Source organism: Erinaceus europaeus, chromosome 12 (assembly GCF_950295315.1).
Source record: "Erinaceus europaeus chromosome 12, mEriEur2.1, whole genome shotgun sequence".
In the NCBI taxonomy this organism is placed as follows: Eukaryota; Metazoa; Chordata; class Mammalia; order Eulipotyphla; family Erinaceidae; genus Erinaceus; species Erinaceus europaeus.
In genome coordinates, this window is record NC_080173.1 from 88,792,745 (window position 1) to 88,809,449 (window position 16,705).

The following is a 16,705-nucleotide window of genomic DNA, read 5'->3' on the forward strand; positions in this document are numbered from 1 at the left end:
TTTTGAAGTAGAAACTTACAAGTAAGTGATGGATTTAAACAACAGTGACAAAGTAAACAGCAAAATAATTCACCTCAAATGACTTGCTAATATAATTGCTAGGGAAGGACCAGGGATGATGTCAGTCCATCCACCTTTTAACATTTCTTTATTGCCTGGTTAATGGTTTACTGTAAAATATAATAGTTTGTACATGTGTAACATTTCCCAGTTATGCAACCCCCACTAGGGCTCCTTTTTTCCCCTCCCCTCCCGTCCCTTCCCCTCCCCTACCTTCCCCTCCCCTCCCCTCCTCTCCTCTCCTCTCCTCTTCCCTTCCCTCCCCTCCCCTCCCCTTTTCTTTTCTTTTCTTTTCTTTTCTCTTCACCTTTCACCTCCAGTCACTAGAGCTCAGTGCCAACATTATGAACCTACCACTCCTAGCAGTTATTTCCCCATTTTTCTTCCATTATTTTATTCGATGAGACAGAGATAAATTGAGAGAGGAAAAGGAGATAGAGAGGGAGCGAGAAAGATATACACCTGCAGACCTGCTTCACCACTCGTGAAACATCCCCGCTGCAGGTGGGGTAGCAGAAGCTTGAACTTGGATCTTTGCACATAGTACTATGTGTGCTTAACCTGGCCCCTACATACACATTTCTTTAATGGCCAGTATGTGTCAGTCACTGCCCTAAATAGAGGCTACTACCCAAACTGGTGAAATGCATGTGTTTTTGGCAATATATGCAAATAATGATGGATATACACGAACAGGTAAACAAGTCAAAATGTAATATACCACGTGGTATCAAATGCTGAAAGCAATAATAACGCAGAGTAAGAAGTAAAGGCAGTATTGCGCCAAAGCGGAGATCTGAGAAGCTTTCCATAATATGGTGACATATAAGTAGAAGTTTGAGGGAAGCATTCTCTGGAAGAGTATTTCAGACAGGGAACAGTAATGCAAAGTCCATGGCCTGAGTGGTGGTTCACCTGGTTGAAGTCACATGTTATAGGGTACAAGGAGCCACGTTGAAACCCTTGGTCCCCACATACAAGGGGAAAGCTTCACAAGCTCTCTCCCTCTCCATTTACCTTTTCCCTCTCAATTTCTCTTTGTCTTTATGCAATAATACCTACATACATAAATAAAATATTTTGAAAAAGGAAATGCACAGTGCCTGAGGCAGGGTACACCTCAGGTATGCAAGGAGTATTAAAGAAGTTCTGAACAGTGGGCCGGGTGGTGACACACCTGGTTGAGCGCACATGTTACAGTGCACAAGGACTCAGGTTTGAGCCCCCAGGCCCCACCTGCAAGGGGAATGCTTTGCAAGTGGTGAAGCAGTGTTGCAGGTGTCTCTCTGTTTCTCCTTCTCTGTCACCCCCTACCCTCTCAATTTATGGCAGTCTCTATGGCAGTAAATAAAAAATAAATATAATACAATATTTTTCTTAGAAGTTCTGAACAGAAGTAAAATGGACGAGGGACAGGTGGTGGTGGGGAGCTAAGGAAGGTCAGATACTCTATGACCCTGTTGGACAACGTGGGGACCTGGAGGATATTAATATCATTGTTGTTGCTACTGTTATGACTTAGTTATAGAGATGCAGAGAGAGAAGGCAAGAAACCACAGCGCCAAAGCTTCCTTCCGTGTGCTGGGGAGCAGGCTCAAAACTGACAGGAAAACAGCGCACTATCGCACTGTCCGAGTTAGCTGTGTTGCTCAGCTAGAACTTTGGTTCTAATTTAAATGAGAGAGAGAGAGAGCCAGAGGAAAAAAAATTTTGAATGTCGGAAAATGTTCCCTCTGCTTTGATTTTTTTTTTTTTCCTGACATTTTGGACAATAGATATATCTCAAGTGTTGTGTAGAGTTTATCAATGAGATCATCTGGACCCGGTGCTTTTACTTTGGGAAGTTTGTTAATTATCCTGATTTTTTTAAATCATTTATTTATTCCGTTTTGTTGTCCTTGTTGATTTATTATTGTAGTTATTATTGTTGTTGATGTTGTCATTGTTGGATAGGACAGAGAAATGGAGAGAGGAGGGGAAGACAGAGAGGGGGAGAGAGAGACACCTCCAGACCTGCTTCACCACCTGTGAAGCGATTCCCCTGCAGGTGGGGAGCCGGAAGCTCCAACCGGGATCCTTATGCCGGTCCTCATGCTTGGTGCCACCTGTGCTTAACCTGCTGCGCTACCACCCGACTCCCAATTATCCTGATTTTTAAATTGGTCTGGGTCTGTTCCGATTATCTGTTTTCTTCTGTATGCTTGGTTTAGAGACTTAAAGGGGTCCTTGAAATTAAGACTCTTGTGAAGGCACAAATCTTGGTAATGGCGCGGCTGTTGATGACTGTATGTTAGCTTACCTCAGACTACTCCCAGGTTTGCTGTTCATGCCTGCAAGCATGTTTCTATGCAGGCATACATGATGCCTATAGTTATATAGCTTGGATCACATTGTGGTGAAGTTCTTAAATCTTTTTTTTTCTCACCAGAATGTATCTGAGCACTTTCCATATCAGTATTCAGTCATTCAACTGGTATTTGGGGGCAGACATACTATAGTTTGACACGGTCTCTGCTACCATAGTACTGACATTTTTCTTTTTTTTTTCTAAAGTAATTATTTTTATTTTTATTTATTTTAATATTTATTTATTGGATAGAGACAGCCAGAAACCAAAGAGGGAAGGGGGTGATCGAGAGGGAGAGAGATAGAGAGACACCTGCCACACTGCTTCACCACTTGCAAAGCTTTCCTCCTGCAGGTGGAGTCTAGGGGCTCGAACCTGGGTCTTTGTGCATTGTGATGTGTGCTCAACCAAGTGCACCACCACCCAGTCCCTCTGACATTTTTCTAGGAGGGAGTAGTGGAGATGGTTAATGCATATAAAATTTTAAATAAGGATCCCTTATTCTAAGCTATATGCTTTGGACAATATAAACTGAAGTGTAGACGTAGATATTGATGTGGACAGAAATCCACATTTGGTTAGGCAAACAGAGTAGGCTTCTTCTAGTTATGGCTTGACTAATTCAAAAGAGTTACTTTTGCAGAAATCTGAATGAAGAACAACCTTTTGTATATTGTGGGGACAGGTATATGGAAATTATTGAGAAAAATATATCTATATTTCAAGTATCTACTGTAAGTTATGTGTATAGTCTAATTCTTTGGTGTACATTTTTTTACTTTATTTATAAAATGGAAATATTGACAAGACCATAGGATAAGAGGGGTACAGTTCCACATAATTCCCACCATCAGATCTCCGTATTCCATCCCCTCTCTCAAAAACTTTCCTATTCTTTATCCCTCTGGGAGCATGGAGCCAGGATCATTATGGGGAGCAGAAGGTGGAAGGGCTGACTTCTGTAATTGCTTCTCTGCTGAACATGGGTGTTAGCAGGTCGATCCATACTCCCAGCCTGTCTCTCTCTTTCCTTAGTGGGGCAGGGCTCTGGAGAGATGGGATTCCAAGACTGGTGTACATTTTTGTTTGTTTGTTTCATTCTCATGTAATCCTAAAGAGTAGAAAGCATTATTACATATATATATGAAACTGATATGCCACAGTCCGATTAAAACTGCTCTCAAGACTACATATCTGGTGTATTATGAAGCAGTACTCCCATGGACATTATTGTCTAGCTCCTTGCTGTGCAACCTCTAATGCCCTTTTTCACATGGAGTCTCTGAATTTAGCTAATGATTTTACTAATATAATAAAAATCATGTCAGAAGAAAAACCTTACAGAATGTTAGTTGAAATAGCACCCACAGGGCCTGGGTGGTGGTGTAACCAGTAAAGTGCACAGGTAACGATGCACAGAAGCCCTGGTCCCATCCCTTGGTGCCCACCTGCAGTATGGGAGCTTTATTTCTTCTTTTTCTCCCTGATTCACCTTCATCAATTTCTTCCTGTCTTCTTCACCAATTTCTTCCTGTCTCTATCATTAAAAAAAAAAGAGGGGGGCAAGGTGGTAGTGCAGTGGGTTAAGCGCAGGTGGTGCAAAGCACAAGGATTAGCATGAGGATCCTGGTTGGAGCCCCTGGCTCCCCACCTGCAGGGGAGTCGTTTCACAGGCGGTGAAGCAGGTCTGCAGGTGTCTATCTTTCTCTCTCTCTCTCTGTCTTCCCCTCCTCTCTCAATTTCTCTGTGTCCTATCCAGCGACAATGACAGCGATAACAACAGCAATTATAAACAACAAGAGCAACAAAAATGGGAAAAATAGCCTCCAGGAGCAGTGGATTCATAGTGCAGGAACCAAGCCCCAGCGATAACTCTGGAGATCAAAAAAAATCAAATTGCTGTGCTCTTGTGGGAATTTGATGTGGTGTCACAGTGCTATGAAACATGCCACAATGCGTACCTGCCGGAACTTCACATCTTCCAAACCAGGACACTGTACATAAACTATTCCCATGAGTCACATAATGGAAAGTACATGAGTTAAAGATAGATACATGCAACATGCAGTGACTCATGTTTCCTTGCTACAAGGTCAAAATGAAGTTTTGGAAAGGTTACTGGGAAGTTCTATCTTGGTAGCATATCCATCATTGGTCCCTAAACACATGTAACGGTTGCGCTCACTCAATACCCTTTCTAGCTGTCTCTACTTTTTCTCCTGCTTGTACTGAATGAAAAGAAGCATCTATACTAGAATAGCTGATTAAAACTTGGAGGCTTGTAGATTGCTGGGAAAGCAAGCTTAAATGGAAAGGGAATAGGGAAACAGAATTATTGAATGCTGAGAACAGAATATTGAATAATGAGAACAGAATTCAATAATTCTGTTTGATTCTTTAAGACCTCCTTGATTCCTTGGGATTCGTATTCATCTGTATGGCTGTATGATTTTTCTCTTGCTTTCCTCTCTGTGTTTAGTTTCTTTTAAAAATATTTTATTTATTTATTTATTTTCCTTTTTGTTGCCCTTGTTGTTTTTTAAATCATTTTTGTGGTTATCATTGTTGTTGTTATTGATGACGTTGTTTGCTGGATAGGACAGAGAGAAATGGAGAAAGGAGGGGACAGAGAGGGAGATATGTGACTCCCAGACAGACTTTTTCATTTATTAAAAAAAAAAAAATTCAGATAAAGATGGAGAGGAATCTTAGCATTGCTGCACCATCCCTGGAGGTTCCTATGTTGCCTTAGTGCTCTCTTGTGGTGCTGGGACTCGAACCCGCCTCACCCATGGCAAGGAGGATGCTCTACCAGGAGAACTTTCTTCTGGTCCTACCTGTTAGTTTTGAAGAGTGGAAATTAAATGAAAATATTTTAGAATTATTTTCCTTATGTTTATGTTCTTTAAATGCAACTATCTTTCTTTAAATGAGTAGAACAAACTAATAGAATCTGGACTTGCTTTGAATAACGAAAGAAATACAACAAGGGGAGTCGGGCGGTAGTACAGCGGGCTAAACGCAGGTGGCACAAAGCACAAAGACCGGCATAAGGATCCCGGTTCGAGCCCCGGCTCCCCACCTGCAGGGGAGTCGCTTCACAGGCGGTGAAGCAGGTCTGCAGGTGTCTATCTTTCTCTCCTCCTCTCTGTCTTCCTCTCCCTCTCTCCATTTCTCTCTGTCCTATCCAACAACGACAACAACAATAAAACAACAAGGGCAACAAAAGGGAATAAATAAAATAAACATTAAAAAAAAGAAATACAACAAGATCTAGTCATTGGAAAAGGAGAGCTAAAACTGGAGGAGAATTAACTGCACAAGAGATAATGATCAGATGGAATTAGCTGACAGAAGTGATAAAAGGCAGTGCAATAAGCCGGAGGAGAAGTAATGCATGCAGTAAATGAAGAAAAGACAGAAAAGATGGAATGAAGTAGCTTAATAATAAAGACAAGAACTGGTCTTATAACTGAAGTGAAGTAAGGAACCATTCAATAAATGAAAGATAGGAGGGGATTGGAAAAGAAAAGAGAGAAGGGGGCTGGGCAGTGGTGCACCGGGTTAAATGTACATAATATGAAGACCAAGAAATCACGCCAGGTTCCCCCGGTTCGAGTCCCGGGCTACCTATCTGCAGGGGTGTGTGTGTGTGGGGGGGGCGCCTCACAAGTGGTGAAACAGGTCTGTAAATGGCTATCTCTCTCCCCCCCCCTCTATTTTCCCCTCCCTTCTAAATTTCTCTCTGTCCTAGCCAAAAAAAAAAGTGGCTACAGGAGCCGTGGATTCATAGTGCAGGCACTCACTCGCAGCAATAACCCTGGAGACAAATAAAGAAAAAAGTAGAGTAAAAGAGAAAAGTGATACCATACAATAAAGTAACATAGAAGATAAGACAGGAAATAATATCTAAACTTATAGAGAAGATAGAATACAGGGACTGGGTGGTAGCACTGGTTGAGTGCATATGTTACAATGCACAAGGACCTGGGTTTGAGTCCCTGGTTCCCACCTGTGTAGGGAAAGCTTTGTGAGTAGTAAAGCAGGTCTACAGGTATCTCTCTGTCTCTCTCTCTCTCCTTTCCCTCTCAATTTCTGGCTATCCCTATCTGTTGGTATGCTTCTAATTCTGCTTCTAAAACCTTCTGTTTCATTGGTTTAATCCCCCCTGCTTAACACTGTATTCTATTTACATAACCACTGTTAATTAAGTACCGACCTGCCTGCAGGACATTGGTTTAAAGCTAGCCTGGCATAATGGCACCCGAACAGGGACTGGTATATTATTATGCCAGGCTAGTTTCACTGGCAGGAGAGAGAGACGACCAGAGACTCATGGCTGAGTGGTAGGCAGTTCAGTCTTTATTCATGTGGAACACAGTGCAATCTAAGCTATCTCTAATCACAATCTTGTCCTTATATAGACTCACCAAGTAGGGTGGAAACAGGATGAGACATAGAGAGGGTGGAACAAAAAGACTGGTGGAAATCAAGGTGTACTAGGAGAGGGGGTGGAGCAAAAAGACATCATGAACCAGTGGGGATTAAACCAATGTCCTGCAGGCAGGTCGGTACTTAATTAACAGTGGTTATATAAATAGAATACAGTGTTAAGCAGGGGCGATTAAACCAATGAAACAGAAGGGGTTTTAGAAGCAGAATTAGAAGCATACCAACACCTATCCAATAAATAAATAAAGATAATAACAACATTGAAAAAAAAGATAGGATACAGTAAATGAGCAGGCAAGATAATATAAGGAGCAAAAATGAAGGGGAAGATAAAATAGGGAATAATAACTTGGAGAAATAAGGATGTGATATTTGAGGAGGGGAAATAAGATGATATAAAATGAGAAGGAGAAGTAAGATAGGATGCAGTGACTAAGTGAGAAAGGTAAGATCTAACTAGACAGAAGAAATAAGACAATACAACAAATCAAACAACCATAAGCTACAGTAAATGAACAGAAGAAAGAATGCAACCATGGGAAATATGACAAAATTCAGTAAATGAGCAAGAGGCATGGGCGTCACCACATCAATAAAAGCAAAATGAAAAACCACATGATTATCTCAATAGCTGCAGAGGAAGCTTTTGACAAAATCCAACACCCATTCATGCTCAAAACACTACAAAAAAATGGAAACAGGTGGGAAATTTCTTAAGATAATGGAGTCCATATACAGCAAACCTACAGCCAACATCAAACTCAATGAGCAGAAGCTGAAAGCATTCCCTTCTCAGTTCAGAGACCAGACAGGGCTGTGCTCTAACACCATTACTCTTCAACATAGTATTGGAAGTTCTCATCATAGACATCAGACAAGAGAAAGGAATCAAAGGAATACAGATTGGAGGGGAAGAAGTCAAACTCTCACTCTTTGCAGATGATATGATAGTAAACATAGAAAAACCTAAAGAATCCAGCAGAAAACTTCTGGAAATCATTAGGCACTATAGCAGGGTGCCAGTCTACAAAATCAACGTACAAAAATCACTGGCAAGGCTTTGGGCAGTAGCGCAGCGGATTAAGCACACGTGGCACAAAGCACAAGGACAGGCACAAGGATTCTGGTTCCAGACCCTGGCTCCCCACCTGCAGGGGGGTCACTTCACAGGTGGTGAAGCAGGTCTGCAGGTGTCTGTCTTTCTCTCCCTCTCTCTGTCTTCCCCCTCCTCTCTCCATATCTCTCTGTCCTAGTCAACAACAATGATATCAATAACAACAACAATAGTAATCACAACAGTGATAAAAAGAGTAGTCTTAAAAAAAATAAAATAACCAAAACTCAGTGGCATTCCTTTATGCAAACACTAAGTCAGAAGAGGAAGATATTCAGAAATCACTCCCATTCACTGTCACAGCAAAATCAATAGAACATCTAGGAATAAATCTGACCAAAGAAGTAAAAGATTTGTATGCTGAAAACTATGAGGCACTATTCAATGAAATAGAAAATGATACAAAGAAATGGAAAGATATCCCATGCTTATGGATCGGAAGAATTAATATCATCAAAATGAATATTCTACCCAGAGTCATATACAAATTTAATGCAATACCCATTAAGGTCCCACCGATTTTCTTTAAGAGAATAGAACAAAAATTACAATCATTTATGTGGAGCTAGAAAACACATAGACTCTCCAAAATAATCTTGAGAAAAAGAAACAGAAATGGAGGCATAACACTCCCAGATGTCAAACTGGCGGGAGCAAAGTCAGGCCTGCTGTATGGCACAGCCCCAGCAGGCTAGGGCTAACTGCAAAGCGGGGAGTCCTGGACTAAACTGAAGCTATTTTTCCTTACATTGATAATTTGAAGATTTAGTAGCTACTGAAAATACACAAATAATACCTAAGGACAATGGCAGAGGCAAGTCAGGCCTGCTATATGACATAGCACCAGCAGGTTAGGGCTAACTGCAAAGTGGGGAGTGCTGGACTAAACTGAAGCTATTTTCCTTACATGGATCATTTAAAGACCTATTGGCTCTATTGGATATTCACAAATAATACCTGGGGATAATAAAAGGAGAACCCTAGGGGAAATACATTGTGACAACAGTTATGGCAGTGAGTGTGAGAAGACTAAAAATGGCCTAAGAGCTGAAGCTGCTGTACCCATTGGGAGGCTTTCAGAAAAAGAGCTATTTGTCACCATTATAGCTTCTCTATTAGCTGGACTCAGACCAAAAGCCAGAATTATGGGTGGCTTGTAGTATGAGTGACAGACTGTAGTCTTCACCTAATTATAAAGAGGCCCTATTGCTTACCCTCACCCACAAACTCCCTGCTTCCATGATGAATATAGAGGATGTGTAGTTAAATAGCTGATGTTCAGATATATGGGTAGAACTTAGCAAACTTTCATATAGCTAAAAGTTAGTGAACTTTCACATATGCAAAGTTTAACCACAGAGAACCCCCATGGTGTGTGCTTACTTTATAGCAGAAGATTTCTTTAGGTGGACAGCCTACTATGATCTAGTTAGACCCATCCAAGAATGGGTTAAGAAGAAAAGCTATTAGATTTAGCTCCAGGGAAAAAAGTTTATTCATGCAGAAGGTCAGAACAGGGAGATGGTCAAAACACAGATGGTCATTTCAAGGGAACTTTCAAGGGAAAATTTAGACTACCCCAGACCAAGGAAACTTTCAAGGGAAGATTTAGCCTACTCCAGACTTAAGAAACTTTCAAGGGGAGATCAGGATGCTCCAGACCTAGGGAACTTTCTAAGGAAAGCATACCTATAATAATAATAATGTTGTTTAAGGTTACTTTTGATGTTGATGGAAACAATTATACATAATGTCATCTGTATCCTTGACGTTAATGAAGACAATCTTACATGATGTCAACTATATCCGGGCAAAAAGTGTTTAAAAATAAAGCTCTTCAGAGAGACGGCAGAGACGCTTCTCTCCTGCACCTAAAGCTTCTTCACTTCTTCATTCATCTTGCCAACTCCCCCTTTCCTTCAGGGACTCTGAATTACTTTTGCCGGGGCCAGCTCCCGGCATCAAACTATATTATAAGGTCATCGTAATCAAAACTGCCTGGTGCTGGAACAAAAATAGTAATGACTGAAAATAGGGGATAAGGAATGAAATCCTTTGAGAGGATGGAATAACTCAATGGGAGAAATAAGATCCACAGCAGTAGTGGAACAGTAGAAAAAATTGTGTAATTTTTAATAGGAGATTGTCCCTCCTATTAGAGAAAACTTCTTGGGGTGAATGTCCTAGAAGGATTATTAGGATAGACTCACAAAGAGGAGGAATTGTAAATTGGAGGAAAAACCTCCACAGAGAAAGGATGAATATAGCTTGATCACTTTGGGGCATCATAGAGGATGAATGGGAACTGGAAAATATGTGAAATGGTTTGAAATAGAAATATAATAATTGATTGGGTTGACTCCTGTATTTAACTCAAGCACTGAAGGCCCTTGGAAAGCTAGTGATTAGATGTTTATAGTGAAATTTTTTTTTTCTGAAGTGTGGAGTATGAACTATTCATTCAGGTTAGCAGGGCTTCAGGTGTCTCTCTGTCTCTCTCTCCCTCTCTATCACTCCTTTCCCTCTCTTCTGGCTGTCTCTATCTAAATAAATAAACACAATTAAAAATTTTTTTTATTTATTCCCTTTAGTTGCCCTTGTTGTTTTATTGTTGTAGTTGTTGTTGATCTCGATGTTGTTGGATAGGACAGAGAGAAATGGAGAGAGGAGGGGAAGACGAAGAAGGGGAAAGAAAGATAGACACCTGCAGTCCTGTTTCACCGCTTGTGAAGCGACTCCCTGCAGGTGGGGAGCCGGGGGCTCGAACCGGGATCCTAACACTTTTCCTTGTGCTTAGCGCCACCTGCGCTTGACCCGCTGTGTAAAGCCTGACTCCCACAATTAAAAAATTTTTTAAGTAAAGGGAATTGAGGAGGAATGCCATTTATAGCTAAGAACTTAAGGAGTTTTCAAAGCATTAGAGACTAGTGGTCACTTCATAAGAGAATGTCCCGGAAAGTTCTGTTATGGAGAGACAGATTTCAATATTAGCCAAGAGGAGGTACAAGGAATGTACCAAGGGGCATAAAAACTCTTTTTTTTTCCCCCAGGCTGGTCAGTATCAAATGAGAATATAACAAAGATTGGTTACTATTATCAGATTCAACCTTCCTTTTCTGAATCTTTGCTTAATGTCTGTCCGTGTATCTATTTATTTCTTTCATCAAGTCAGTAGTCCATAAAGCAATGTGAATTTAGACTATTAAATTGTCACCTTCGGTAGAAAATAAGGTGATATAACACAGACTTAACTGCTCTTTCTGGTTATTTTTAAGTGTGGAGTGGCTCAGGATAGAGTATTAGAATGAGCAGTTGTCTCCAAGGATCAATAGAAAAGAAAAAAAAAAAAAAGAGGAGAGGTGCATACCTATCCAAAATCTTTCCCAGAGGGTTAGTTCGGAAATGTTAGCTGAATGATTTCACCAACTAGATAGTAAAATTTTAAACATTTAATTTTGTATTATTCATTTAAAATAGGTTGCAGGCTGTTCATAGGTAACCTTTGTTAGATTCTCAATAAATAATATTCTTACTATTATACTTGTTCCTCGTTTATTAAAAATGGGCTAAATATAAAACCCACATGGCCCTCAGCAATGTAAATCAATAATAGTAGTCCCAATTCTAATGATGATGGTAGTGATAATTGCAACAGAGCACTGAAAGGCACAGTGCAGCAACCTAAAGATAAAATAATGAGTAGGGAAATCATTTTTCAAAATCCATTATTCTTCAATGGATATCCCAAGTGTTAATACAAAGTCTAGTAAAAGACATAAAAGCCTTCAAGAAGACAGAAGAAAAAATTACTGATAATATTTTAGTTCCTGTTCACCATTCTGAATGTGATGATATAGGAAGACATAACTAAAAATTTATTGTAGGTAGAAAAAATACTAAAATCTCTAGTTTTTAAAAAAAGACCAGAAAAGCTATAGGACATAATCACCTCTCAAGGGATTCTAATCCCAGTGTAAAAATTCATATATTTACTTGTAGTGGAAAGTCTGATGCTTGGAATATCTGATTTGTCTAATTCAAATGTTTACATTTTAATTTAAAAAGGAGGTAGCACTTTGTTTTATTTTCACCCGGCCTTGGGATCAGGAATTTCCTTATACATTGATGAGGAAAATAAATCATTTCATTGACAGACTTCTGCTTTCCTAGTAATTTCTCCAAATGGGTTTTATCAACTGTTCAGTGTTGTGTGTGTGTGTGTGTGTGTGTGTGCCTAAGGTCTGTCTCTAGGCTTCCCCTGTACCCCTCAAGGGCTCATGTGGTTCAGAGCACTCACTATGATGACTGGCCTGACGTTTCCTATCATGTGACGTGGTAACTAATTTCTTCTCGGTAAGGCAGAAGCAAAATGTGTGTGTCTCTCTCTCTTTAGAAAAAAAAAATAAAAGGATAAATTGTCATAGTGGGGAGAAAAAAAGAGACTCACAAATTCTTTGCAGATAAATTTTTTAACTGCAATAACTGTAGATACAAAACAGAGTGACAAAGATGTTCACATTTTGTGCATTCCTTTGGTCACTTTTCACCATTTGGATGGATCACTCTTCACTGATGACTTTGGTGTGAACCTCCCGGCTCTTCACCCGCAGCTTGTTAACCTGGGACTCAGCAATGTCAGCCCGTTCCTCGGCCTCTTCCAGCTCGTGCTGGATCTTGCGGAATTTGGCAAGGTTGACATTGGATTGTTCCTCCTGCGAATATGGAAGGAGAAAAAAAAAAGTTCAGAATTTCTAGTTTCTTAGATCAGTGAGTCTTGAATCTCTTTTTTTACTTAAAAATGATTCATTCTGATCAATCTTTAAAAAGCATGGAAGGAAGTGTTCTAGAATGTTACTTTTTGTATCAACTCCTTTCACATGTCTTGAACTAGTGGTGGGTGACAAGGAGGGTCAGATGACAGTTGTCTCCAAGATGATTTAAGTGTTCTCCTTATATAGCGTATTTATATCATAAAGCTAACTACTAAATACAAGTTTCTCTTTTTCTCTTTCTCTCTCTCTGTCTCCCTCCCCCCTTTCTCTTTCTCTCTCTCTTGCTCCCTCATTTCCTTGTGGTTACTGGGGCTTCACTGTTCTGGACCTTTTCAGGCAGAGTGAAACAGAGACAACTTCCTCCAGTGCAGTGAGGAGGTCCAGGCTTGTCCAGCCTCCTTTGGGCTTCAGAATCCATAGAATAGAACCAATGCCTTTTAAAGATGCAAGTACCGCAAAATTCCTAGTATAGTAAACTAATAGCCTCAAACACATATCATTGCTATTCAGTGCAGTTTAGAAATTAAACACGGATTTAATCATGCCTCAAAATAGTCTGAGTAGTTTCTGATTACATTTGAATAGATAACTGTGAATTTGAGAAGGCCCGCTCTGACACAGTTGCTGCTAATCATTCTTTCTTAAGGTTCATTAGACATCTAAAATATGGCTTTTACATTGAGAACGTTAATAAAACTTTGAATCATTCAATGATAAAGTAAAAAAAAAAAAACCCGTTCTACTTCTTATAATGGATAAAAGAAGTAGGTGCTAGAGAAGTGAAGCTTTTTTCCTCTCTCTCACCTTTCACCTTAGAGGTCGGGGTGAAAACAACAGAGGAACTAATTTGTGATTTTTAGGTACATATTTCAATACTTTAGAAATCAGTATTTGCGGGCCAGATGGTGGCACACCTGGTTAAGTGCGCACATTACTATGGGCAAGGACCCGGGTTCAAGCCCTTGATCCCTGCCTGCAGAGGGAAAGTTTCATAAGTGGTGAAGCAGGGCTGCAGGTGTCTCTCTGTCTCTTCTCCACTCTTTCTCCCCCTCCAATCTCAATTTCTCTCTGTCGCTATCCAATAATAAATAAATAAAGTAAAAATTGTTAAAAAGAAATCACTATTTTATTATTATTTCAGATAAACTACGGTCTAGGGAAATGAGACAAGATGCAGGACCCCAATCTAGTGGTTTCAATGTAATCAAGACCTTCTGAGTTCTAACTTGCTATTCAGGTGTTTACACCACATCCTCACTTAGGTATGTTAAGGCATTTCAACTACTATTGTTGGTATGTTAAGTTCAACTATGTTTGTTTTTGTTGGTATGTTAAGTTTTTGTTATTTTGTTAAGTTATTGCTGTTAAGTTGTTGTTAAGTTGTTGTTGTTATATTTGTTATTTTGTTAAGTTATTGTTGGTATGTTAAGTTCAACTACTATTGTTGGTATGTTAACATACTTAGGTATGTTAAGGCATTTCAACTACTAACCTTGTTGCCTTGCAATTTGTTCCACCCTTAGTCACAACTTTAGTACATGTTGTACCACACACCTGGCTATTCAGAACATTATGAGTCTGGATAAGTCACCCTTGATTTCTTTCCCAAAGTGTTATCTATGAGCATTCCTTGACATTTCTACTTCCAACATATACATTAAATGTCTTCATTTTCCCAGCTCCTCAACCACTGTAACCCAAGCCTTGGGGCCACCCAAAAAGTCTCCTAAAATTTCTTCCTACACCTACCTACATTATCTGATAATACATCTCTACATAGTAACCAGATTGAGCACTGCTCAGCTCTGGCTTATGGTGGTGTGGGAGACTGAACCTGGGACTTTGGAGCCTCAGGCAAGAGAAAGTCTCTCTGCATAAACACTATGCTATCTACCCACACACACATACACACATCCTCTGTATTACATTTTTAAGAAATAGGAAAGAAGAGAAAGCATAGCACTGCTCTGGAGTCTTGGATATGAAAGTCCTGTACTCAAGTGCTAAAATATCTCTCTGATCACTGAATATTCTTTTAAAATATATATAAATTCAGGCATAACTGACCCAGCTAAAAACTTTTCTTGTGATTTCCCAACATCCCACTGTACTTAGAATAACATTCAGGCTTCTTAATGATCATGGATTCAGAAGACTGTGATTTGTCTCTTGCCTGACTCTTCAGCTTCGTTTCTATTACTCTCTCTTTATTCTTTACCTCAACTCATCAGTTGGTTTCTTCTCATATGGGAGACACTAATTGAATTATTTTCCTTTGATTCCCTCCTCATCTTATATTTCTTTTGTTTCATCACTTGATTTGTTTGGCTTGGACATATCTAAGATGGTGGGCTGCCTACTGGCTCCAAGAAGTGTTAAACTCACCGCTTCCTCTGCTTGTCTCTTGTAAGCTTTCACCTTTGCTTGAAGTTTATCTACCAGGTCTTGGAGCCTGAGTACATTCTTACGGTCTTCCTCAGTCTGCAATAATAGTTGAGAGAGTCGATTTCTTGAAATGATAAATACCATTACATTTGAAGGCACATTTTTCTGTTCAATAATTTTATTTATTCATTTGTATTAGATAGAGACAGAGAGACATTGAGAGGAGAGGGGGAAATAGAAAGGGAGATAGAGAGAGATACCTGCAACCTTGCTTCACCACTTGTGAAGCTTTACCCCCACAGGTGGGGACCAGGGGCTTGAACCTGGGTCCTTGAGCACTTTACTATGAGCACTTAACCAGGTGCCCCACCGCCTGGCCCTCATTTTGTTTTCAATCCCTTGCAGAAGAAGACAGATCATTTTCTTACTTGGTAAGTAAGTTCCTTTACTCTTCTCTCATGTTTTCGCAGAGCCTTGACGGTTTCAACATTGCGCTTCTGTTCACCTTCAACTTCTCCTTCAAGTTCACGCACCTTCAAAAAGATGGACATTTTAAAAAGACATTGCCTAAAAGCTATTTACCGAATAAATTGCTACCTCTTCAGCTGACACGTCTTACTCTTACTTTCCTTTACTTTTAGATTTTGATGTCTTAACCTCCCCTCCCCTCAACTCTAGCAGCAAAACAAAACAAAACAAAGTTGCTTTTCATCTGTTTATGCCCACGTCACTTAGCAGGGCTAGGTATCCAAAATGGTGCATTGGATTGATATGAAATAGCACATATACTGATTAGAAGACCCACCCTGGCCTCCAGTTTCTGAATCTGCTTTCTTCCACCCTTCAGGGCCAGCTGCTCAGCCTCATCCAGTCGGAGCTGCAGGTCCTTCACCGTCTGCTCCAGGTTCTTCTTCATCCGCTCCAGGTGGGCGCTGGTGTCCTGCTCCTTCTTCAGCTCCTCAGCCATCATGGCTGCCTGGTGAGCAAATAAACCAAGTCAGTTGGGAGAGTGGAAATAGCACCTCAAGTTGACTACCCCCCGTATCACCCTCTGCTCACATCGGTGATGGCCTTCTTGGCCTTCTCTTCTGCATTGCGGGCTTCCTGGACAACGTCCTCCATCTCTCCCTGGATTTGGGAAATGTCTGTCTCCAGCTTCTTCTTGGTGTTGATCAGGCTGGTGTTCTGGTGAAGACATCAAATTTAGAAAAAAATGAATTCCAGGAGAGCAAAATTAGTCTTCTTGAATTTCCAATGAAGTCATAAAATTATTCATACAATCATGCTCTGAAAGTTATCTGAGTGGACAATGTACATGATAAAAGATAGCCAACTCTGGGTCATAGTTCACATAAACAAAAGTATTTTTAATAAAAAATTATTAAATGTTAGGGCAGGGTGCTGTTGCTGGTTAAGTGCACACATTACAGTGCACAAGAACCCAAGTTTAAGTCCTGCAGGGAAAAAGCTTCATGAGTGGTGAAGCAGTGCTGTGGGTATCTCTTTCTTTCTGCCCTCTATCTCCCTATCACATTTCAATCTCTCTCTTTCTCAATTCAAGAATTAGTGGATTTA

At 40.2% G+C, this 16,705-nt stretch overlaps 1 protein-coding gene across 2 annotated transcripts in view; it reads right to left on the reverse strand.

Annotated features, from left to right (window-relative positions):
• Positions 1 to 12,423: 12,423 nt before the first annotated feature.
• MYH1 (myosin heavy chain 1) overlaps positions 12,424 to 16,705 on the reverse strand; it is a 30,664-nt gene continuing 26,382 nt past the window's right edge. For both annotated transcript variants that reach the window (XM_007522718.2, XM_060204428.1), the window contains exons 35-39: positions 16,190 to 16,315; positions 15,936 to 16,106; positions 15,559 to 15,663; positions 15,131 to 15,226; positions 12,424 to 12,685 (exon numbers count right to left, since the gene is read on the reverse strand). In XM_007522718.2, the coding sequence (XP_007522780.1) occupies positions 12,533 to 12,685; positions 15,131 to 15,226; positions 15,559 to 15,663; positions 15,936 to 16,106; positions 16,190 to 16,315 (651 nt within the window). In that variant the 3' untranslated portion in view covers positions 12,424 to 12,532. The remainder of the gene's footprint in view (positions 12,686 to 15,130; positions 15,227 to 15,558; positions 15,664 to 15,935; positions 16,107 to 16,189; positions 16,316 to 16,705) is intronic.